This window comes from Abramis brama, assembly GCF_963993115.1.
Source record: "Abramis brama genome assembly, chromosome: 22".
In the NCBI taxonomy this organism is placed as follows: Eukaryota; Metazoa; Chordata; class Actinopteri; order Cypriniformes; family Leuciscidae; genus Abramis; species Abramis brama.
The window spans coordinates 7,711,710-7,737,421 of NC_139984.1; the positions used below are offsets into that span (position 1 = coordinate 7,711,710).

General features: G+C 39.3%; 1 protein-coding gene across 1 annotated transcript; it reads left to right on the forward strand.

Moving 5' to 3' along the window:
- Nucleotides 1–297: 297 nt before the first annotated feature.
- On the forward strand, nucleotides 298–1,605 carry LOC311073152 (uncharacterized protein F54H12.2-like; the record flags this gene model as incomplete). Its single annotated transcript, XM_084098635.1, has 1 exon — nucleotides 298–1,605. One exon carries the CDS (start codon nucleotides 298–300, stop codon nucleotides 1,603–1,605), a length of 1,308 nt encoding a protein of 435 aa, XP_083954761.1.
- Between the last annotated feature and the right edge of the window lie 24,107 nt (nucleotides 1,606–25,712).

Here is a 25,712-nt window from a genome sequence, read left to right on the forward strand (position 1 = left end):
AAAGAGGATTTAGCATCGCGAAACCTCATCTAAAATCGGCCGCTAAAAATATAGTATCCGACGTCGTCTCAAACGTATTGACGCGATCTCATAACGATAAAGCTCAAGACGGATCCGGTCTGATGGTCATGGCTCGTAAGAGGATGTCTAAACCACCGGGTGTGAGGAGGCGTGGTCAGTGGGGAAAGAAGAAAACAACACTTGGACCAAAGAAACGCTCAGTCGTACGTAGAAAGCGTAAGACGCCTGTTAGTCGAAAGGCGACGATCAAGAGAGTCGGAAAAACCATTTTCTAACATGGCTTTATTGCACCGCATGTCGGGAGAATGCATCAAGTCCGAGTTGGACCTATTTACGGTCCCGCTGACGCAGACCGTTATTGAGAAAAACGGCTATTTAGAAGTAGCCCCATTATCGGCCATATCGGACTCTGCACCATTGGAGTTTTTTATCGCCGGCAACGGCGATGATTATGTGGATCTCAATAACACGATGATCTATCTAAGGGTGAAAATCAAAGAGCCTGACGGAGACGATATCGCTCACCCGGCAACGGTGGGTCCAATAAACTACCTGGCTGCTACTATGTTTTCACAAGTCGACGTAACCCTTGGCGACCGCCTGATATCGCAAAGCTCCGGAACTTATCCCTATCGCTGCATCATCGAAAGTCTGCTCAACTACGGTAAAGCTACGCTGGAATCTATTTTCTCTGCCGGTTTGTTTCACAAAGACACAGCCGGTCACATGGATGTGCGTGACCCCGCAGGCCGTAACGAGGGGTTGACGAAGAGATCGACCTATACCGGTCGAAGCAGGGAGGTGGAACTTCTTGCCCCCATACACAGCGATATATTCTTTCAGGAAAAACTTTTAATTAATGGTTTGGATTTAAAACTACGCTTTATACGGGCAAAGGATGAATTCTGTCTGATGAGGTCCGACGACGTGGCTTACAAATTACATATAGTGGCTGCGTCCCTATTTGTCAAAAAAGTTTCTGTATCGCCGCCGGTGAGACTGGCTCACGCCCAGACGCTGCTGTCGACCACGGCCAAGTATCCCATCGATAGGGTCTGTCTAAAATCGTTCTCCATACCCGCCGGCTCTCGTGTTTCGAATCAAGAAAATTTGTTTTTAGGAACACTGCCAAAGTCTATCGTTATCGGTATGGTCGACAACGACGCATTTACCGGCTCCTACGAAAAAAATCCATTCGCGTTCAAACATTACAATCTGGAATTCCTAGCAGTCTACGTAGACGGTCAACAATTTCCCGCCAAGCCTCTACAACCTAATTTCGATGCCAGTTTGGCAGTACGCGAATATTATCAGCTGGCGATGACGACCGGGAGACACCTTAAAGATCGACCGCTCTGTATCGACCGGAATGATTTCCTGAACGGATACACGCTCTACGCATTTAACTTGACGCCTGACGAGGACTGTGGCCAGCACATTTCCCTGATCAAGTCCGGGAACATCAGAGTCGAAGCTCGTTTCAGACAAGCGCTGCCGAATACCATTAATTTAATAATTTACGCCGTATTCGACAGTCTCATTGAAGTCTCTAACCGCAGACAGGTACTGATTGGTCACTACTGAGAGATGAACACGCTACAACTCGCAGCTATCATGGATAAAATAGCATGCAGGGCTCATTTTCTCGGGGTTCTTCCGAGCGATCAACTACCCAAAAAACCGCTGAGGATCTTACCGTCGATGGGGATCATTAATACCGACCCGGCTCGATTGCCGGGTGAGCATTGGGTCGCCGTTTATTTAGCCAGAGAGGGGACCGCTTGTTTTTTCGACAGCTTCGGCAATCCGCCCAACAGCCCCCGCTTTCCAATCAGCATCAATAACTTTCTAGCCGTCAACGATGTCGACGTATTATATTCCGACAGACGCGTCCAGGATTATTCATCGGATACCTGCGGACAGCACTGCGTGTTTTTTCTATATCATTTAGCCAGAGGTCGCGACTATAACCATGTGATGAAACTATACACCGATGATTATATTAAAAATGATAAAATGGTGTCCCTCTTTGTGAAGAGATTGAGACCGCATGTTTGTAATGATAAAATGTTATCCTGCATTCATTGCGTGCAGACGTGTTTGATGTATAAATAAAAAAGCTTAAACCATTATATTTCTCATCGTATTTTATTTAATGCTCACACAAAATCGTTACATTTCCAACCATTGCCCTCGGCCGATAGCCGGCGAGTCTCCGAAATCTGGAGCCAAGCGAGGCGAATATCTCCTAGCCTTTTTTTTATAAGGTCTAACAGGTGTCGATGGGGTGAGAGTGTCGGGTTTACTCTTTAGAGCCGAGTTTCCGAACTCTGGAGCCAGGCGAGGTGAATATCTCTGTGCCTTTTTTTTTATAAGGTTCTACAGTTTTACTCTTTAGAGAGTTAATCGCGCGTCTGACCTGTTGATTCGGCACGGTAGAAAAAGGAATGTTTAATTCGGCAAAGGCGCGTAGAAACTCTGACCATCCTGGAGGTCTCCGGTCATCCCTAACGTTTTGCTGGGCCGTAACATTTTTCAACAAATCGACCATGTGTAAACATTGTACGGCTTTACCCCTGAACACAAACTCGCCGGATTCGTTCCACGAGCTTAGTCCTTTAGCTTTAGACATCTTGTCTAATATGTATCTGCTGTTTTTCACACTTCTCGATGGCACATTCTTCAGAACTTCGTCGACGACAGCCTCCTCAGCTTTACCGTCTTCAGCGTTAGCAGCAGGCGGTGATTCATCTTTATGACCGGGATCAAGATCGGGTAACGAAAGAGTTAAAACACCGCTCTCACGATCCCCCTGTTTAACGATGGTCAAAAACCTGCTCAGGGTATGGGTGTAAAGTTTGACTTTTTCGTAAGGATTCAAATCGGTGCGGCGTAAAATATTTCTTATGGCGGCGTCCAAATCGTTCTCCACGGTCTGTTGAATGTTCTCGCGAGCATTTTCACTCTTGAGCTTATCCAGTTGATGGTGAGGGACTAAATACATCTTCTCGGCATACTCCATCCTAGCGATTTGCTATCAAGCTCGTGAGAAAGGGCACAGCCACGCTTAGGAGCGGTAACAGGAACCCTCCCTTCTGGTTGAAGACTCGTTTCTTGGCCGCTATGCCAATTTTTTTATTGGCTACAAATTTAATATCCGCTTTTCTCTTTTTCAGTTTTTGGTACTGCTGTCTGTTGACCGGAATGACGCCATAGAGAATGTTTAGAGCCACTTCGCAGAGCGCTAAAATGAATTCGTCGGACGCCGATTGTAAAATAAGGCGTCGTTGTTTAGGACTGGCTTTATGTAGCAGTTTTAACACCGGCAGATGCTTGCAAAGTCTGGCGGACATGGTTATCACGCTCTTCTTTTTTTCGGGATATAAACCACTTGACGGTCTGAAAGCAATCCTGTTCTGAGATGGTACTGCTCCGGAGTTTTTGCTTTATAGTCTATCATTAGATAGCCGAAAGGTCGGTCGACCGCATCGTGATAACACTCCATAAAGTATTTTGTGTTTCCTGGGTACATTTGACGACCTAGCATCGCCACTTGATGAACGTCCCGAGGATTTTTAAACAGGATCATATAATTGGCGTTTAAACTGATGGTTCGGCTGGACTTACCCTGTGCAAATAAATTTTGCACTATGTAAATAGAGCTGAGATTCCTGTGGTGACAGTATTGAGTGAACACCCGTTGGAGTTCAACGTTAGCGCTAGCTTGCTCCATCAGGTCGTCGACCACGAGAAGATTAGTAGTGGTAACAGGCAGTAAATCATCATCATTCAGACTCTGGGGTATTCCTTGTATAAATTTAATGTCATACAATTGAAGTAAATCATCGTACAAAGTTTGCCAGCAATCATACAACCAAACAATATTTTCAATTTTCTTGGAAATGATATTCAAACCTTTTTCCAACAAAAGTTTTACAAAATAAGACTTGCCACTATTCGAGGGCCCAGATACAACGCAGCTGAAAGGGTGTTGAAGTCTGAAATCAAAATTGGACACATCCTGACCAGCTCTGTGCATCATCTGATCAGTAGCCATAAGGAAGCGTACTGTAGTCCGTTAGAAGCCTACGTTTATTGTAGACAACCTTAAACCTTTTAACGACTGATTTGTTGTGCAGTGTGAGAGAGTTTTTATTCCTAACTATGTCTTCCGTCTGAGCCAGGATGTATTTGGATCTATCATGAGACGTCACATAGCTGTCAACCAGACCAATCAGGGATTCGAGACAGATAGCTCGGGAATTTTTAGCATTCAGAGTTATACCTTTAGCTTTCATGGAAACTTTGCCTTTGGCCGTCTCAAATCCATACGACTTGGGACCACTCGAGCAGAAGGTCGTTATATAATCATTGGGGGCTAATTCGCTGGTCAGCTCCCCTAAATGGTCGCCCAAAGGAGGCTCCCAGTCACCGTCCCTAGACACAAATACGACGCTGTCTGTGTCAGAGTATAGCAGTCGGTCGCCGAGTCTGTCCATCAATTCGTACAGTCGGGCGTGCGCGGTAGTGAAAGCGCCCACAAAAACATTCACGTCGCGCGCCTTGCAAACATCCTTTTTGTCGGGTTTATGCTGGACGAGAGCTACATGTCTTAAAGAGAAGCGTCCCCACAAGCTATTCAGAATTAATTTTGTGATTGCCCTTTGGGCTGCATTGTACTTGATTTTTTCCGGATCGAGTTGAATACCCTCTTTTTCAAAATAGTCACGGATGTAAGCCTCTTTCTCAGCATCCGTGACGACGTTCGAAGGGTAGCCCGACGCTTGTTGCTTCAAACGCAAGAACGTTTTTACGTATTCGGCAAACAACGTGTCTGACCGCTGTGGAAAATGCCAAACCTCATCTATCTTGGCTACCACATAGCCCTTCTCGATGGCTTTTAAAAGCTCGATACTGACCCAACAGCCCGAGAGCGATCTTTCCTCATCCGTGTGGGTACAGCTCGTGGTCTGGTTTTGGTCCTGGGCGCAGGTTCTACATAGCGGAAACATGAGTTTTCCCTGGCATCTGTAAGGGAGAACCGGATACAGTAATTTACGGGGAGGGTACACGGTCGCTTTGATAAGTCCGTAATAGTTTTCAATCGGTTCGAAATCTGCGAAAATAATTTTGGGGTGTTCGATCGGATAGCTTTTCCTAGCCTGGCAGAAAGGATACAAACTGGTGAAATCCAGATACCTTATTTTCTCATCACCGGTCACTTTGTGGTATAGTTTATAGGCATTGGTTCGGCCTCCGTAAAGCGCATCACGAGGATTTAATCTCTCTGGGGCGGAATAATCGGCCATAAATTCTATCACGGAGGGATCGGTCTTTTTCATCCGGTTCCATTCGCATTCCCAAAGAACCTCGATTTGCAAACCGTACGTGTTCCGGAGAATCTCAATCTTATCGTCAAACTGGTTCCTGAGAACCCCGTAGGGTACTCTGGACAGGGGGTGCACCTGATTGGGTTCAAAGCGACAGCAGTGGCCGTGGAAGATGCACCCTGCGTATTCTAAGCCGTGCCTGACACCGTCCTGCTCATAGTAGCCGTCTAAAAAGTACCTACCGATCGATACTTCGCCGTGGTTTAAGGCGTGATGAAGGTCCACGTTTCGAGTCTTTTTTATATACTCGAGCCATTCGATCGATCCGCTTGAGTAGGACTTATTCTGATGGACGTACGCTTTGTTATGCGTCAGCACGAGCGTGTTTCTGGCGAGATAATGTGTTTTGAAGACCCCCATCGCACAGCTGGCGATCGTCGTGAACCCAAAAGGGTCGAGTTGGGTGCAGTGTAAGAAAGACTCCCTGTACTTCATGCATCCTTCGCGCAATAACACAACGTCGTTAACGCCGTAGGCGTACAGTTCTTTCTTGAAGTTAAAGAACTTGCCCTTGACCGTGCTGTACCACGCATCAAACTTTTCTTGGTCTTTATCCGACATGTTATCGTAGTTGTAGAACTTTTTGTCGGGGTATGGTCCGATATAGTTCTCATTTTCCAACCTGTTGAAAAGATGGGGAAAGTAGCCTTTTTCAGTCGTCGTTAAGTCTAACGCCGCGGGCATTTTGGCGAGAGCAAATGGGAAAAATGAGTAGCTATCGATATATCGCTGGTCAAATGCATCATCGTACATCAAGAGTAGTTTGCAGCCTTGCATTATGACCTCAATCGCGATCCCTGATTTGCAAAAATACTCGAGGATTAGAAAGGCGTCGAATCTGGAGGCGTAATGAGCGATGAAGCAGTAGCCTTTATATCGGGGTTGTCTGAAGCGCTTGATTAGCTTAGCGATGCAGTCGGTACCGTGAGCAGTAAATTTATCCCCTTTGAATGTGATGGCGCAAACAAAATTAGCCACGTGCCGACCATTTTCGTAACGCGTTTCAAAATCGTAGAAGATGTATTTCTCACACGGTTCCTTAGGCTCTAGAGGTTGTATGAAGCATTGATGCTCGCCATCGCCCGCCAGATGTTCTCGACAATGCACGCATTTGTCTGGGGCACATATGTGTTTGGTTTTCTTGTTGCCCGGTTTAACGTCGTAACGTCTGTTACATAGTTTGCAGTATTTGATCATATCACAGGCGGGGTATTCCTGACCGGGAGGTGGGTTTTTTTTATGCATTTCGAAACAATAAGCAGATTTACAGTAACGCAGACAATCGGGGCAATGTATGATTCTTTCAGGGAACCTGTAACATCCCACATCGAAACAGATGTTGCAGGCATGCTTACAACGATGGTGTCTGCGGTCGGTGTAAGATTTGTAGCAAAATGGACATACGTAATCCGAGCCGATGAATGCCGTCAAACTCGTTATCATGTAGTAGTGGTCGTTGTGGAGATACAGGAATACCGTTTTTGGATGGGGTTCATCAGAGTTTTTGTAGGTTTCTAAGACCAAGGCATTAGACCTGTGAAATACGACGATTTTAATGCCTAGCGCTCGTTCAAACGAGGCTATGTCGCCGAGACCGATTTGGTCTTGGATTGAGAAGCCGACACTGTTTTGAATGACGGTAGCCAGTTTTTCTAACTCGCTCTCGGGGTGTTGAGGGTTAAGGAAACGGGCGATACAGATCGAGAAGCACAAATTATTTGAAATATTGGTGGGGCAGAATAAACTCGTCTTTTTTCTTTTGATCACCTCATCTACAGCAAGGTCCGTGAGTTTCCGACGAGGCTTACCCCCACCTTGTCTGTTCATGGCTAGGGAAGCTTCAAATTCGACCGCGTGGTCAGAGAGTAACCGGTCGTTGCTCTGTAAAACTTTTTCAATTTGGTCCATAACCCCGTCCACGTCGTAATTATTACCGGGGGTTAAAATCCCGCTAACGGGGGTCTGTAAACTGGAAGCCGTCAATGTGATATTAATCACCGGCGAATTCTGGTCAAATTGCCTAGCGAAATTGACAATTCCGTTGAGCATGTTGTGTAGGCGGGTATGATAACAAGCCAAATCTGTAGAGTTAATCTCTCTCAGATTCGTAGTCCTTCTCAACGTCACGCTATTGAAACGAGGTCGTGGTAAAACATGATATTCGTTAACGTCCCCACCCTCCCGAATCAACCTGTCAATGTCTGTGCGGCTTAATCGAGTCTGTGTAGTAGGTTCGACATTACCTGATGTGGATGGTTGTGAAGTATCATTACCGTCAGGATCAGCGTCGGTACACGCTGTTGGGTTGTTTAAAACACCACCATGTTGTACAACGGTGTCGTTGTCTAGGCTTAGCAGAGGATCAAACAAATTCATATTTGGATTTACAGCTAATTCAAAAAGATCCAAAATAGGAGGGGATTCTACATTAAACAAATACTGTTCTAAAGAATCGGGCAGTATACTTAGCATTTCGATCTCGTCCGGAGACAGTTGCGTGGGGGATTGGCAGAAGTCTGCGTCGTCTGACCCGTCCATTTTTAGATTTCAGACCAAATCACTCAGTATTACAAAATCAGAGGCTATAGGTTAAAACATGCATAAATGAACTATTACAAATCAAAAGAGTATAAAATGGATACATGGAATATTAAACAATCAGAGTATAAAAAAGGGTAAATGAAATATTACAAATCAAAAAGGTATAAAATGGATACATGGAATATTAAACAATCAGAGTATAAAAAAAGGCTACATGAAATATTACAAAATCATAGCACACGTGTAATATCAGATTATATATAAACAAAGTATAGATGAAATATTACAAAAACGTACAATATAAGAATTACTCGGAATAACTCTATATTCAATTTGACTCTGTTGTCTCATCTATGATGGTGAGAATAAGGTGATGCATAATGAGCATCAATTCCCGATGGTATTCGTTCACCCTGTGATCATTTCTATCAAAACGCTGTTGAAAGCTTGATCTCATACCATTGACACGACTGAATATATCATCGACCAGATCCTGAATAAAGCGATCCTGCGCATCGAATCGGCTATGTGTCTCGCCGCGCAATGCGTCTAATCTGCTATGGGTTTCGATTTGTCTGTCACGAGACTCAGTGTGCAACGCAATCAATTTGTTGTTTATGTCAACCTGTGCGCGACGAAACTCTTGGCCCAATGATTCTATTGAATTAATGAGCCTTTGCGTCAGAGGAACATCATAGCATGGTTCATCAACCGACTGAGGCGGCGACGCTTGTTCCACTTCTACTTCTTCCGACGATGGTGAGTGAGAAGGAAACGGTGTATGACCAGCATTGGTTGACACCTCGCCACGTTCGCTCGTCCAAGAACTCTGTTCCCAGGCGTCGAGTTGAGGTGTGTCCCAGGTAGTCACGTCATCGTTATGGCTTCCATTCGTCTCTGCTGCATGTAAAAAAAAATCTTAATGACGAGACTCCACCGGAGTTTAAATGTAAATAATGTAGATAGTCTCACCATAAACCAACGCGGTCTCAGGACTGTTTGGAGGCGTCGGACAAAGAGTTTTCCTCTCTGGAGGGGTGTCTGGAGGGCTGTCAGGACTGATCGCCTGGGTAAAACGATAAGACTTTATTGGGGGTTGGACGCTCGGTTCAGGTCGGACCACTGCTGTAAAATGATAAGTCTTTCTTGGTGGTTCACCGCTGGGTCCGGGACTGACCGGTGAGGTAGGACGATCCGTTTTTCTAGTCTTCTTTCTCGATGGTTCACCGCTGGGTCCAGGAAGTGGTTTGTCCTCGTTGGATTCAGGAACTATTTGATCATCATCAAGCATCGGGGTGGGGTTAGGAGAGGGTTGGGGACGATCAGTTATGACAATGGCTGGGTTTTCATCGCCATCTTGCGTGAGATCGATGAAGCCGGGTTGGGTGATAAATTGTATGAAATCTAAAAAAATAAAAAATTTGATTTCTCATAAACATAAAAGAAATTTAAAAATAGATTTCTCATATCTTGAGAAATCTTGCTTTACCATTGGCTGAGCTGTCCAGATCAATCGCGGCCACTGTGAATTAAAATTATATCCATTTTAATTAAATAATCCATATAAAAACTAATTTAAAAATATGATCATTTTAATAAAAACAGAATGGTTAATACGTACTTAAACATATTGATAGCATCAAACGCACTCTGTTCAGTATTTGAACCTGTGATAAAACAGATGGTGAACTTTTATATTGGATTTATAAAAAAATCTGTGTTTTATAACAAATAGAAAATAATTAATAACATCCTAAATCAAATAATTTAAAAATTACAAATATACATCAGATTTTAAATGCTTTTCAGACCAAACAGCCAGCTATTTTTACATTGAAACATGCATCATAATACATACAGCCCGATAGATGGCAGTATTTTCAATCAAACGGATGTCATACATACTCCAGATAGGCAATTTCACTATTTCAGCCTGTCATATCACCCCGACTCAGCAGAGGGGACAATTTCACTATATCAGCCTGTCATATCTACTCCGAACCTGTAGGGGCTCAATTTCGCCCTAACAGGGTGTAGTTTACACTCCGGGCCATCAGGTGGCGCCGGAGAGCTAGTTGGCTTGTGTATCCATAACATGTGTGTTTAAGAAAGTGACTGAAACAAACGTTTATGTTTTAAAATATTCTACCAAATTATATCAAAACAAATCGATCTGTCTTGTGAATCAGATGCGTTGGGGAAGCTAGTTTGATACAAGATATCGATCCGATTTAAGAGCAGTTAGCAACTAGCACATGGTGCTAAGCTTGAACCCATGCATTGCTCATCGGGAGCGCTAACACCCAGCGATGCCGTGTTAGTAAATGACAAACGGATAACGCGGTAGCCAAAACGTCGATTTAATGCGATCAGAATTGTTTTTCTGTAAGCATATACATAGCAAACTGAATTGTAGCATTGTTAGCAGCTAAAAGCTAAGTCACATGTAACAACAGGATAACCAGAGAATGTCTAAGGGCCCGTCCACACGGAGACGCGTTTCGCTGTATACGTATACATTTTTTATCGTATTGGCGTTTCGTCCACACGGATCCGGCGTTTTCGGAGACTGAAACCGCTATTTTTTGAAACCGGGTCCCAAGGTGGATAAATCTGAAAACGCCGCCCTTGCGTTTTCGTGTGTACGGCCAATCCGTACATTTTGTGAAACGATGATGTCATCACCCCACGTGTCGACTAGTCAGACACCGCACGTAACAGCAACAACTGCCGACGATATTCTTGTATAAAAATATACTATAATGCTGCAGAAGAAGCTATAGCCTACTGAGCCTATTTTATTCTTTTATTTATTTACATATAGCTATTCTTATTTTACTTATTTATTTCTATTTTCTTCATTATATGGTGCTGGTCTGTTGTCTGATTAAGACGATCGTTGGGAATTATTCAAAAAACGCACTAACCAGCAAAACATTCCACTCCGACATTAAATTTATCTGTAGGCCTATTTGTAGCCATTAAAGAAAATGTATTTAGTTTCATATTTATGCTTAAATAATGTTATTTTTTAATTTCATCAATGTTGAAAAGTGAACGAGTAATCATAAGATATATCGGGAGACATAGGCCTAATTTTGACCCCATTAAGTTTCGTTTTGTATAAAGCCTTTCTTTAAAGTGAATTTCGTTTTGTATAAATTGTATCTTAATTTTAATCCATGTTTCATCAACGAATTGCCTGGATTTAATAGCAAATAGCAGACAATCAAGACATGGACGTGCCGGCGCCATATGTCTTGCATTGCTCGTGAACTGGACTTGCTGTATAAATGAACCGAAACTCAGAAATATATATATATATATATATATATATATATATATATATATATATATATATATATATATAGGCCTATTTAGAAAGCTTGAAACAACTTTTAAACAACATAGAACAAAAATTCAAAATGAAAAGAAAGTTAAGAAACATATAGCTATGTAGGCTAATCCATATCAAGTGTGCATTTCTCTAAATGTCACGGTCATAATACTGCGAAGGTGGCGAGTCAGCATCGTCAACTTCATCTTTGCAGCCACACAGAAAACACTAGTTTATTAATAAACAATTAAAATATCTCCTTGCTATTTTTGACACATTCATATTTGATTACTTTTGCCGGTTCTTTGTGCAAGCTTTATGCGTCCGCTATATGTCATATTGCGTCCGTTCATATTGTTCAATATTTTCAATATAAGTTATAGGTAAAAAAAGACCTATAAAAGAAAAGAAGCAGCTACTGTGCCTAATATTATTGTATACAGTGCGCACGGTTTATCCATAGGGTTTATGCCATTGAAAGTAGGCTATAAGAAAGATTTATGCCTTATGTGCGTGCTTCTTCTCTGCGTTTTTTGCCATCTCTGTGGCAGAATTAAAGCGCCACATACTGGACTGGCATGTATAGTACATCGTTTTGAGTCGGTTTCAGTGGTTTCGTGTGTACGCAGATATTTCTTGAGACGACACCGTGTTTACAGATTTTTTTTTTTGAACGAGGAAAAAAAAACATCGGATAGGGAAAGCTCTGGCTTCGTGTGGATGTGGCCTAATATGGCGAGAAGTTTCACTCTCAGTACACTTCCGGCTTCTGAACTGGTTGCAGTTCCTCTCTGATTCCATATGAGGGTGCTCACAGGACGAGTGCAGAATGAATGGAGGTCTATGGCGCTATACCAATAAAAATCCACTTTTCTCAGGATATAATTTTTTGTCTAGTAATTTGAATGTTGTATTCGAAAGGAGATGCAAATAAATTACACACTGCTGGGTGTTAGATTTTTTTGAGTCACTTATTTGCTTTAAAAAGTCTTTTAAAGTGTCAATGACGTCATTCACATGTACGACCAGAAATACTGCTTCACGGCAATCCTTCAGTCACTCTGGTGCGTTCGCGCTCTGCACTTTCTTTTCACTTGAGGCATCGACAACACAGCTGACACAGGTAAACACACGTGCTAGAAGAGTTTTTGTTTTGTTTGTTTCTGGTCCCGCTGCGGATGACACGATGCCATCAAGCGGTATCTCTGGTCGTAAGCAGTCCTTAACTGACCAATCAGCGTTCATTAGCAGAATGCTAGCGTTTATGGGCATCAACAACTCAGCCTGTAAGAAATCAAAAGGACATAAGTACTCGTTCATTCAACTTTCGACCTAAAACCCATGTTGAACTTGCAAAATCTACAATCAGATCTGAGATTTCTCAACGGCAATCGGGTGAAAGAGACAAATTTAGCCGTCTAGCCCCATTGACTCCCATTCATTTTGCACTCATGGCGATCGCCCCCAGTGGAACTCTGGTGGAACTACAACCAAAATTCGGTACAATAGAGCTTAATAGGGAGTGGGCAGGCTCTCCGTAGACGGGCTCTGGGATAACAGTGTCTTTGCAAAATAATAGCATAGGGAAGGCACGTGTTTTCATAATAAAAGTCTTTTTCATACAAAACAGTTTTGAGGTGATATTAAGACAAATAAACGATGTTGCTATGAGTAAAACATCGTAGCATAATCATAAATGGTGATAAATCAATATCTATATCAGCAGATAGAATAGCATAGCATAATTGGTGATAAATGAATATAGTTAAAATATATCTATAAACAGATCAAATAACAAAAGCATAATACATGTTTAAAACAATGATGAATTGTAGATAAATTAATATAGTATTTAAAAAACTCTAACAGCAGATAAAATACCATAATGAATGTTTAAAACATTGGTGACTTGTAATATGGTTTAAAGACAACATGGCATAATCATAATTTTATGATAAATGAATATCTCTAGTGGTAGTTACAACCGATCAAACCCATAGCATAATTTATATGAATCAGCCGTTACGGTAGATGAAACTTTAATCTGTGTTTAAACACTAATGAATTATAATGTCTTTTCCATTTTGTATAAACAAAGTTATAAATAAAACAGCTTAGCATAAAATGAGAAAATACTCACTCATTGTCTCTGAGAGATGAGCAGCGATGTGTAGAGATGGGGGGGATAGTCCAGAAAAGTTTTTTCAACTCCTTACATCATCATTTTTATAAACTGCTGGGCAGGTTGGACCTATGGATAATGGTGAGTAACCACTAGATGGAGCCAAAGTTCCACGAATGGAACGGTCCAAATTCGTGGAATCAGAGCGAGGTCGCGACCTTGTCTCGTTATTCAAAGCTGGTACCAGTTTTAGCACACACATACGCCATTTGTCATGCTAGGAGTACCGTGTTTTTGACTGTTTCGACGGCTGCGGCATGAGATACGATGGCTTCATTAGCAGTATATTTTAAAGAGATTATGATTTTACTGACACCTGTTTTCACGGACAAAGAAGCCCAGATAAAACCGCTGCCTGCTTCTTGGACCGAGGTCAGAAGGTGATGAGAAAGAGTCTTCAGCTATCTTAAAAAATGTAGGGTGAATTTTATCTGAAACCATTGGCTTCAGTAGATATAGTCTTACAAAAGAACAAAATGTTTTTCAACCTTAGTAAAAATATTTTATAACCATTTCATTTATACACTTTAAATAATAGAATGTTTTTCTTTTAAACTTTAGCAATATGATTATTGTATATACTTATAAAGAACTTAATGTTTTATGTTATATGATTTTTTTTATCTAAAACTAAATTAAATGGTTTCAGTAGATTTTTTAGCAAAGATATTATTTGTGTAACGTTGTTTAATCTCAGTTTCACTGTACTGAGGGATGTCAGACAGAGACAGACGCGCGTCCCGCTCTTGTGTGCTTTGGTTGAGACATTCAGGAGGGGGTCAGAGCTCGACGGAGAGGGGGCGCGCATGCAGGCACGCGCGCACATAGACACAGAGACACGCACGGACCAATCTGAGTGCTCTGGTGAGCTCATTCAGGAAAAACAGTGTTTTGTTTTTACCAGTTTTAATAATTTTAAAACATTATTACTACTTTTAATAATGTGTTCAATTTTTAAACTTTTAGGATTAATTTCAGCCCCTAACAAAACATTGACCATGTCTCATTGTGATCGCTGATTCAGAGAGAGTCCAACAGATGGAGCTGCGAGCCCGTTTCATAAGCTGTAGGATCTATCTAAAATAATAAGGTAAGACAATTTTATTTATTCAGCTAAAATAATTGGTTTTAGTAAGTATTCCATTATATACTTTTAAAAGAACAGAATATTTTTCAACCTTAGTTAAATTGCTTTAGATTATATAAATTATATAAAGGATAGAATATAAAGAATGGTATGTTTTCAACTTTATGTTAATTGTTTTTAGATTATATCATTTATATTATATCATTTATATTATATAAATTATATAAAGGATAGAATGTTTTTGCGTGGCATACGCTTCACAGTTTCACAGTGACCGAACAGCACATGTTCAGATGTCAGTGCCCGATGCTCTGGAATGTAATGGGAGGGGGGATGCTGAAGGCATCTGTGACACACCATTATAACCCTTCTTGACACAAGCCATATAACCACACACGCACACACACATAACTAGAACATGACACCATATAACCCTTCTTCACACACACAAACACATATGACACAAAGCTTGTTGTCTGTCTCACACACACACACACACACACATACATCCGTATAACATGACACCGGCTGTTTGAAGCCGTCAAAACTATCCGCCTAAACTTCCGTCAAAACAACATCTGTTGTATTTGATTCCGTCAAAACTATCCTTCAAAACTATGATTTAGGACTAACTAAGTTTAAAAGGGATTAACTAACTGTCAAAACTACATGATCGATGTGTGGGAGGGGTCAATAGGTTAATCCCATAATCCCATTCGGGAAGTTCAACCCATCAATCATAAAAGGTCACAGGAAGTTCAACCTGTCACAAAGGTCAAAGTCATTAATCATTTTGACACAAGCCCCCCCATATATACTACTCCCGTTTCCATGGTAACTCAGTTCAAATCTGGTTCAAATGTAACTCGAGTGCACGCGCCAATTAAAAGACGTAACGTTAGAAGTCACGCAGAATTTACATAAAAGAAGAATGTAGAAGTATGTTTACAAAATCATAGGTTATAATAGGCTATAATATAATATAATGTAATATGTAATAGCCTATAATATTATATAGCTTTATAAATGGTTAATGTGGTGTAGAAATAAAATTGCAAAAACATTTATTAAAAATTAAACATGATATAGGCTAAGGCATGAATATATTTTGTGAAATATACACAATATGTACACATATTTACAGATGTAACATGAGGAACAATTTAAAAGATGTATGTTCAATGTATTTTTGAAATAATATATTTTCAAAATGTATTTCAATATATTTAACAGTGCTTCACATATGTGAATAGCATATCTATCTATACATCTATCTATAAATTATAGGAAGGTCTGTCTGTCTGTCTGTCTGTATGTCTGTCTGTTAACAACATTTTCAAACTTGACAGGTTTTTTGGTTCGGTTCTTACAATTGATTGGTTGGGTCCTTACATGCGCTTCGTGAGGCACAGTAGCACACACACGCAAGGTCTCTCGCTCCCTCTCTCTATACGTTCTTATCCCAGTAGACGTAGAATCAACAGCTAGATCAATGAGAAACCCTATGATTACAACGACCATCATTTGAAGAGTCACACAGTTCTGAAATTATCGTACATTATAGGATTTTTCCCATTATTGATCGTACAGAGGTCAAAATTATCGTACAAATACGATAATTATCGTACATCTGGCAACACTGCTTCTGAATATTGTATTTTATTCACAGCTTTTCTCGGAGTTCACTGTGTAGCCTGCTCCCTGAATCGTGTAGTTAAATTTTCCTTGGTGCTTTCTTCCATGCATAAATAAAAATGTCACTGAACTTTTGCTGTGTAATTGTAACAATGAGCACTCAAACACACCAAAACAAAAATTATTAAAAACACACACAAAAACTGATTTTGCATGGGCAGTTTGCCATCATTTGTAGTAATCTATTCACACTGTTTGCTCAAGCGTAGCATTTTCTCTGAGTTCACTGTGTAGCCTGCTCCCTGAATCGTCACGCTTACTCATTTGTGCATGTTAACCGAATCTGTAAGTCAGCTATGCTGTTTACTTCTGAATATTATATTTCATTCTGGTGCTTAACATTATCACTACTGTGTAATAGTAGCATGCTATTAACCAACAAAACATATCCTATTCAATGCGTTCACAATCTCTTTCATGGGCATCATTTGTAGTAGCCTATTCACAAACTGTTTTTACTCAAGCGTAGCATTTTCTCTGAGTTCACTGTGTAGTCTGCTCCCTGCATCGTGTAGTTCAATTTTCCACATTTATTTTATGTCATTATTTCAGGATCAGTATTTGCTTTCTACTATGCACAAATAAAAATGTCACTGAACTTTTGCTGTGTAATTGTAACAATGAGCACTCAAACACACCAAACCAACAATTACTAAAAACACACACAAAAAAACTGATTTTGCACAGGCATTTTGCACTAGTTAATATTAATTTATTAATAGGTTATATAGTGCTGGTTTATTGGGGTGGTGTTATAAACTACTGTGATGTTTAAAATGTTTATATGCATATATATATAGTCATATTATACAAATCTAGTGATTGTAAACTGTTAAGAAGCAAACAACATGTTCCCAGAACGTTTTATGATAGCCTAAATATAACATTCAGAAAATACTAATAACATTATAAGGACGTTCTGAGAATGTTGTTCTAAGAACGTTTTCTATCAACATTATGAGAACTTTCATCAATCACAAATAACGTCATAAAGACATTCCGAGAACGTTGTTCTAAGAACGTTTTCTATCAACGTTATGAGAACTTTCATCAATCACAAATAACGTCATAAAGACGTTCCAAGAACGTTGTTCTAAGAACGTTTTCTATCAACGTTATGAGAACTTTCATCAATCACAAATAATGTCATAAAGACGTTCCAAGAACCTTGTTCTAAGAACGTTTTCTATCAACGTTATGAGAACTTTCATCAATCACAAAATAACGTCAAAAAGACGTTCCAAGAACCTTGTTCTAAGAACGTTTTCTATCAACATTATGAGAACTTTCATCAATCACAAAATAACGTCATAAAGACGTTCCAAGAATGTTGTTCTAAAAATGTTTTCTATCAACGTTATGAGAACTTTCATCACTCACAAATAACGCCATAAAGACGTTCCAATAACCTTGTTCTAAGAACGTTTTCTATCAACGTTATGAGAACTTTCATCAATCACAAAATAACATCAAAAAGACGTTCCAAGAATGTTGTTCTAAAAACGTTTTCTATCAACGTTATGAGAACTTTCATCAATCAGAAATAACGTTATAAAGACGTTCCAAGAACCTTGTTCTAAGAACGTTTTCTATCAACGTTATGAGAACGTTCATCAATCACAAATAACGTCATAAAGACGTTCCAAGAACCTTGTTCTAAGAACGTTTTCTATCAGCGTTATGAGAACTTTCATCAATCACAAATAACGTCAAAAAGACGTTCCAAGAACCTTGTTCTAGGAACGTTTTCTATCAACGTTATGAGAACGTTCATCAATCAGAAATAATGTCAAAAAGACGTTCCAAGAACCTTGTTCTAAGAACGTTTTCTATCAACGTTATGAGAACGTTCATCAATCACAAATAACATCATAAAGACGTTCCAAGAACCTTGTTCTAAGAACGTTTTCTATCAACGTTATGAAAACGTTCATCAATCACAAATAACGTCATAAAGACGTTCCAAGAACGTTGTTCTAAGAACGATTTTACTCAACGTTACAAGAACGTTAATAACGTTGTATGAACGTTCCGAAAACATTATTTTAATAACGTTTTGTGCTAACATTTACACAACTTTTAAAGAACGTTAGTGAAAGTTCTGGGAACGTTCCCTGTTAGCTGGGATATTCCTTATTTATCAACTATTTTATAAATCTAATCTATTATAATATAAAAGCATAATAGAATGAGTTGCAATAATGCACACAATTCAACAGTAATGTTTGCTTTATATCATTCATAATGACATTTTATATTTTTTATATATATATTTAACAGGAATTGTTAGCCTACCATGTGCACTGCACTGACTGCTAACGTTAACTGTTAGTGATAAAGTATTAATCACCATCACATCAAAATAAACCATAAACTACTGCTCAATATCTAAAGAAAGATAGTAAAGAAAGTAACAGCTAGCTGGCGTCAGTTATTTGTAAAATAGGTAATGTTTAACAGTAAAATCTCAATTTAGCTTGCACCGAAGTTATAATAACATAGTTTGCTAACATTAACGTCAGCAAGTTCGAGGCGCATTACGATTAGCAGCACACATGCAGCACATTTCCCGTATTTAAGAAGGATTAAACATGGACTTACCTGCAAGTGATGCACGGGCATCATCTCGTAGTTTCTTCTTCTTTCGTTTCTCAGATCCTGACTCCTGCTGTCTTTTAGGGGCCATTTCCCAAAAAGACTTTCTAGACTAGAGCAATTAAATTATCTTGTGCCCCTTTTTTTGTTACATATACATGGCTAAAATGTGCCTAATAATATTTCTATAGGCTAATGAAATAATATCGGCATTATAATTATTATTTTTTTCATTAGGCTATTTTTGGTGCCCTATGCACAGCGCGTGATGCGCCTGGTGAGAGCGGCGGCGCTGGTCAGCCTGATACACTTGTAATATAGCCATGGTATAAAGACATGCACCGGCCTGACCTGCTGCCGTATATGCTTTACCCACTAACATAGAAGAAGATTTTAAAGGTTTAGTGGGCAGCATTGGGGACTTCAAGGACGATGCTGATGCCGGAGAGAGATATGATGCAAGTGGCTGCTCTACTTTCAGCATATTCCTATAACCATATTCATTCAACCATTTAATCTCAGAATAAACATGAACTTGAGGGCTAAACACTCTAGAAGAATAAGGTTTATTCCATGTTCTAGATAACTCTTTGTGAAGATCTTGAAAAAATGGAAGTCCCCTAGGCGGAGGTATTGTGCTTGGTGTAAGGAAACGTTCATCTAAAAGGCTCTTAGGACGGACGCCTTGTTTCTTGGCTGACCATTCAATATTCAGCTTAGACACAGCTCGAGACAACACCTCCAACAGCTCCTCATGCGCTGGGGAAGAAGCTGGCGTTTCTTCTTCCCCTGTTTCGATGCTCGCGGGACGGGCTTCCAACTCCGGAGAGAGAGCACTGGATCTCACGGGTAAAGGTTTAGAAAGGGCGGGGCCAATCTCAATCCCCTCCGTGAGATCCTCTGCAACAGGGCCCGAACCGCAGGGAACGCTCGCCTGAACACCCTCCTCAAAGAGTGACTCGAAGCGGCAGCCTCTCACAATGCTCACAGTCAGCCCCCTCGAAGGCTGACAGAGCATGCTCCGCTCCCAAACACATCATGTTCGTGTGTACCCCACCCGTGAGATAACGAGGGCAGAGAGAAGCACACAACTTGAATGATTGTTTGGACGCCATAATAAATAGATTGAAGCTGTATAGTTTTTGTGACAGACAACAATAAATATGACAGACAGTTTGACATAGAGCGCTTGCTGAGGCACAGAAGCTAGCGCGGTCATAATCCGGATGTGCTTTTATCCTTTCCTGGTCATGACGTCACCCGCCCGTGACGGTCATTCTCGCCATAGGACTAGTTGACACATGTGCTTCAGACGCAATCACTCAGGAATGTTCCCAAAGCGTCATTAGCATCGCGAGTTCCCTCGAAAGGGAACAACGTTAATCCAACTCCATCTGTAGTTGCAGAACTTTCCACACTCCGGGCATTCAAAGCAGATGTCACCGGCGCGGCTCTCCCGCCGGTGCCCACATTCAAGGCCTCCACCGACACCGCTGCCGACTCCTTCTAGTGTGAACCTACACTGTTAACCCTTGCTGTAAAAAAAGGCCTAATTCAGACAGTATCATACCATTTTCCATTAAAACAGTAATATACCGTAGAAAACAAAAATAGCCTACAGGAATATACTGTAAATGAACAGTGCTCAAAATCGACACTCAGAGGCTGTTTTCCCAATCACACCCTATACCCTCATTCACTATTCCCTACATTAGTTCACTAATATAGTCCACTTGACAGAGTGAATGTAAAGAAGTGAGTAAATTGAGAAACTGATGAACACCTGATAAGCAGAATCACTGAAGGACAGAGAAACAAGAACAGAAAAAAGAGAAACACAAGAACTACATCTGACTTCCAGCAACACTGAGTGTGAAACCAGTTTACAAACCAGTTTAACATTATTTCTTTTGTACAAAAGTTATTCTTGAGAATTAACAGATATTTAATTGTTGATGTTTTATTAAAAATAATAAAGTTATTATCACCATGATGGAGATCAGTGTTTGTTTTAGTTGGGCTCTTGAACCATTGACTTTATTATACCAGTTTTTCTCTGACTGCTTTAACTATGAGTTTATAAAACACATTTGTTATGGCAAGAAAAAGTCAAGAGAAAGGTGATAAGGTGTTTATGACTGTTGTGATGATTACATAATCATCCTGGACATGTCTGATTCTCTGATCTTAACCAGTGTAAAAGCTTTGGATTTGTGGGATTTTCATATTAATCATATATCTGTTAATCTATAATGAAATACAGCAATGTTTCTGTAATTAGTTATTCTGAAGAATATTGAAATAATATAGTGTTTTAAATCTTTTTGAACTCCTGCTTAACTCAGACACAAACAAACATCAACAATCAGCACATGAATCTCAACAATGGTGACAATAAAAACTTTCATGACGCAATGCATGCTGGGTTCCAGGATTGTATAAAACTCCCAGCATGCACTCCTGCATGAATAAATTAATACAAATAAATTATTGCCACCATTGATGAGAGACATATGCAGATTTTTGATATTTCTGTGTTTCTACAAGACATTGTAGCTCTGTTTCTTTTTTAGGCTATGCATTATGTGTTAAAAAAATGATGATTGTAATTTATTACTATGGTTTCACAGTGGTGGTAATATGACACTTTTGATACAGAATTAAAAACTGAATGAGATTTAATGTATGAACAGGCTATACAATGATTTTTTCATCATAATCAGTATAACTGCAATCATTCATAAACTGTGTGTGTGTGCACAAGTGCAAAGACACAGGTCAATCGGCCAGTGAAATGCTAATGTTATAAAAGGTCAGCATCCCAACTAAAGCAAGCACTGATCTCTATAATGGTAACTTCAAACCAAACATTTTCAATTAAACATCTCGATAACAACTTCTGTAGATGTATGACAGAAATAAAGTCATACTGTTAATAATAAGTGTAAAAATGTGTAATGGCTGGAAGTCAGTTGTAGTTCTTGTGTTTCTCTATTTTCTGTTCTTCTGTTCCTCTTTCCTTCAGTGATTCTGCTTGTTAACAGCAGGTGTTCATCACTAATGCTCAACAATAACTTATTTTACTTATTAACTTATTATTCAACATATTCACTTAATTATCTCACTGCAACACTGCGTCAGTGTTACTTTTTACTCTTTGTAGTGTGGATTTTCCTGTGGGGTTGAAAGGGTTAACAGTGTAAGATAAAAAAGTCACACCCACAAAATGTATTTTAATGTAAGTTATAAAACAGGTATATACTGGCAACACTGTTGCCAGTAGTTTACTGTAAAATTAATTTGTTGGGTCACCATTGTGCAGAAGAGTAGAGCCTGTGCTTCAGTCCAGGAGAAGACCTAGAAACATTGATGATATTCTGCATGTTGCTTTATTTAACAGATGGTGACTGTGTCGTTGCTGATCCAGTGGAAATATCTTTATGTGTACAATAGTTTTTTAGTGGTCTCAAATGAAAGAAGTTCACAGTAATACTTTGCTCACGTTATTTATGCATTATAAATTTTAGTTAATACATTTAAATGACAGTTGGTCAATTTAAGGCAGTCGGTTTCTGCAAGTGTAATTAGTTAACTCGAATTTTAATTTAGTGCATTTTTACAGAAACAAACTGTAGATTAAAGTAAATAACTATACAATTAACAGTATATTACTGGCAACAGTGTTGCCAGTATTTTACTGTAAAAAAACCCGGTAAGGTCTAACAGTGTACCGCACAAATTCCTGAATGTACATTTTGCATAAGTATTGGTTTCCTCTGAAGAAGCCCTTCCTTCTACCACTGACAGCACAACGATACTGTGTCATGTATTACAACACGTTCAAGTGCTGTGGGTTTATCCACATTAGTCAGGTAACATTTTGAAATATATAATATTTTTGCTTAAGCAAAAACAATTCAAAAACATCTGCAATCAGGTGATGTTACAATGTGGTTGTAGCAGCGCACAAAGAAGATGAATAAGTAAATAAACACATGAATAAGAATAATCACAGGAACAAAAAACACCCAAGAATCGACTAACGAAACTGAGGCTACATACACACAGTATGTATATACAAAATATACACACAGGCATACAAGGAAATAGACAAGACACAGGTGAAAATCACAGGTTACTATGGAGACAAACAAGGGCATAATCAGTCACTATGACAACTTGAAAAGGAACAAATGAAAAATATTCAACAACCTAAGAGGCTGTTTACACAACACCATTTCCAACAAAAATGGAAAACTTTTTGCGGTTTGGCCGTTCATTTACTGGACAGGGGCATTTTGGGGGCCTTTTTTGAAAACGATACCATTATTGTCTCCATGTAAATTACAAAAACATGAATTTGTGAAAACGGTGACATCATGCGCATGTGTATGAAGTGTTCAATCTATAGGCACGTAGTGTTTCTTTACAAAGTGATATCACAATCTACTGACCTGGCATGAGTAACACAGCGTTTTTAATTGTTTTTGTGGATCCGTGTGAACGGGGATCATTTTGACAACATTATTGTCTGTACATGAAAAATGCTAAAGAAAAACTTTTCCATTTTTAGTCCAATGGAGGTCTCCAATAATATGGGTGAAGGTTTTTGCATGTTACTTGTCTTTCCTTTTAGCAACACAACAAGATTAATTTCTCATATGTATTTTCTCGTTATTTCATCTGACCCGTTTTAATGATATCTGTGCACCATTAAATGTGAGCGAATGTTTGACTATTCTTTTTAACTCTTTACTGAAAATAATGCCAGAGTCCATTAGAATAAAATCAAATGTTTACAATTTATATTATGTCAGGTAAATGTATCATGCCAATTTCATAATCAGTTCAAAGATAATCAATAAAAAACATCAAATGCTTTGGAATAAAGAGAAGAGATGCGAAGTACATGACGCTGAGAGTCTCGGCCGCTCTCAGCATTCACAGGCTGATCTGAGGTACAGAATTGCGCTGATCCTCTAGTTGCATTTGATTATATAGACAGAAACTTCTTTCACATGGAAACATCTGCTAACAATGGAAATTTACATTCAGAGTTGACACCTTTTGGGAGTAGGAGACCATTTGTCTACACTGTTAACCCTTGCTGTAAAAAAAGGCCTAATTCTGACAATATCATACCATTTTCCATTAAAACAGTAATATACCGTAGAAAACAAAAATAGCCTACAGGAATATACTGTAAATGAACAGTGCTCAAAATCGACACTCAGAGGCTGTTTTCCCAATCACACCCTATACCCTCATTCACTATTCCCTACATTAGTTCACTAATATAGTCCACTTGATAGAGTGAATGAAAAGAAGTGAGTGAATTGAGAAACTGATGAACACCTGATAAGCAGAATCACTGAAGGACAGAGAAACAAGAACAGAAAAAAGAGAAACACAAGAACTACAACTGAATTCCAGCTACACTGAGTGTGAAACCAGTTTACAAACCAGTTTACGATTATTTCTTTCGTACAAAAGTTATTCTTGAGAATTAACAGATATTTAGTTGTTGATGTTTTATTGAAAATAATAAAGTTATTATCACCATGATGGAGATCAGTATTTGTTTTAGTTGGGCTCTTGAACCATTGACTTTATTATATCAGTTTTTCGCTGGCTGCTTTAACTATGAGTTTATAAAACACATTTGTTATGGCAAGAAAAAGTCAAGAGAAAGATGATAAGGTGTTTATGACTGTTGTGATGATTACATAATCATCCTGGACATGTCTGATTCTCTGATCTTAACCAGTGTAAAAGCTTTGAATTTATGGGGTTTTCATATTAAACATATCTTTTAATCTATAATGTGAAATACAGCAATGTTTCTGTAATTAGTTATTCTGAAGAATATTGAATTAATATAGTGTTTTAAAACTTTTTGAACTCCTGCTTAACTCAATTTAAGGCAGTCGGTTTCTGCAAGTGTAATTAGTTAACTTGACTTTTAATTTAGTGCATTTTTACAGAAACAAACTGTAGATTACAGTAAAGAACTGTACAATTAACAGTATATTACTGGCAACAGTGTTGCCAGTATTTTACTGTAAAAAAACCGGTAAGGTCTAACAGTGTAGAGACCCACCCTCCTCTGTCTGCCAGTTATCTATAAACTCTTAAAAACCTTATTACCTTTTGTTTTACTTCTTTGGGAATGAGACTTTTGTACCAGTCGCACTGAGACATTTCATACGATACCAAACATGTGTAATAATGTATGATAATTATTCACATTATAGATTCTTGGGTGAATTTTGGTGATCTCAGCATGAGGGATGGAGGAAGAGGGGAAGAAATGTAGATTAGGATTGCTTAGGTGAGACTTGTGTCTCGAATGATGGTGCTAGTTTCACAAGAGAGAGTTCAAATGTTAATTTCCAAAAAAGGTCCTTTGTCCTCTCATGGAGTGGTCGTTCCTCAAGTAGACTGCCTGGAATTTATAATTTCTCAAGTCTTACAGGGTTGATGGAGGTCGGTATAAAATTAATACAATAGAGGGATGATCAAATAATTTACCTTACACTTACCTGGTAACTACCCCGCAGGAACAGTTTTCCCTAATGTCATGGCACATCTTAAATACTGGGTATGTTCTTGCAGATGTTTTTACAATTTACTCAGTAAGTAAAGTGCAACTGTACTGTAAAATGAAGCCTTGTTTATTTCCATGGTATTACCGGAATTGTACCATATAACTTGATCATTCCCTTTTCCATATAACTGTTAGTCACAATTTTTTTACCTCGTATGTCCTGCAGCGTTACCAAGGAAAACATGACAATTTACTCAGTAAGTAAAGTGAAACTGTACTGTAAAAGGAAGCCTTGTTTATTTCCATTGTATTACCAG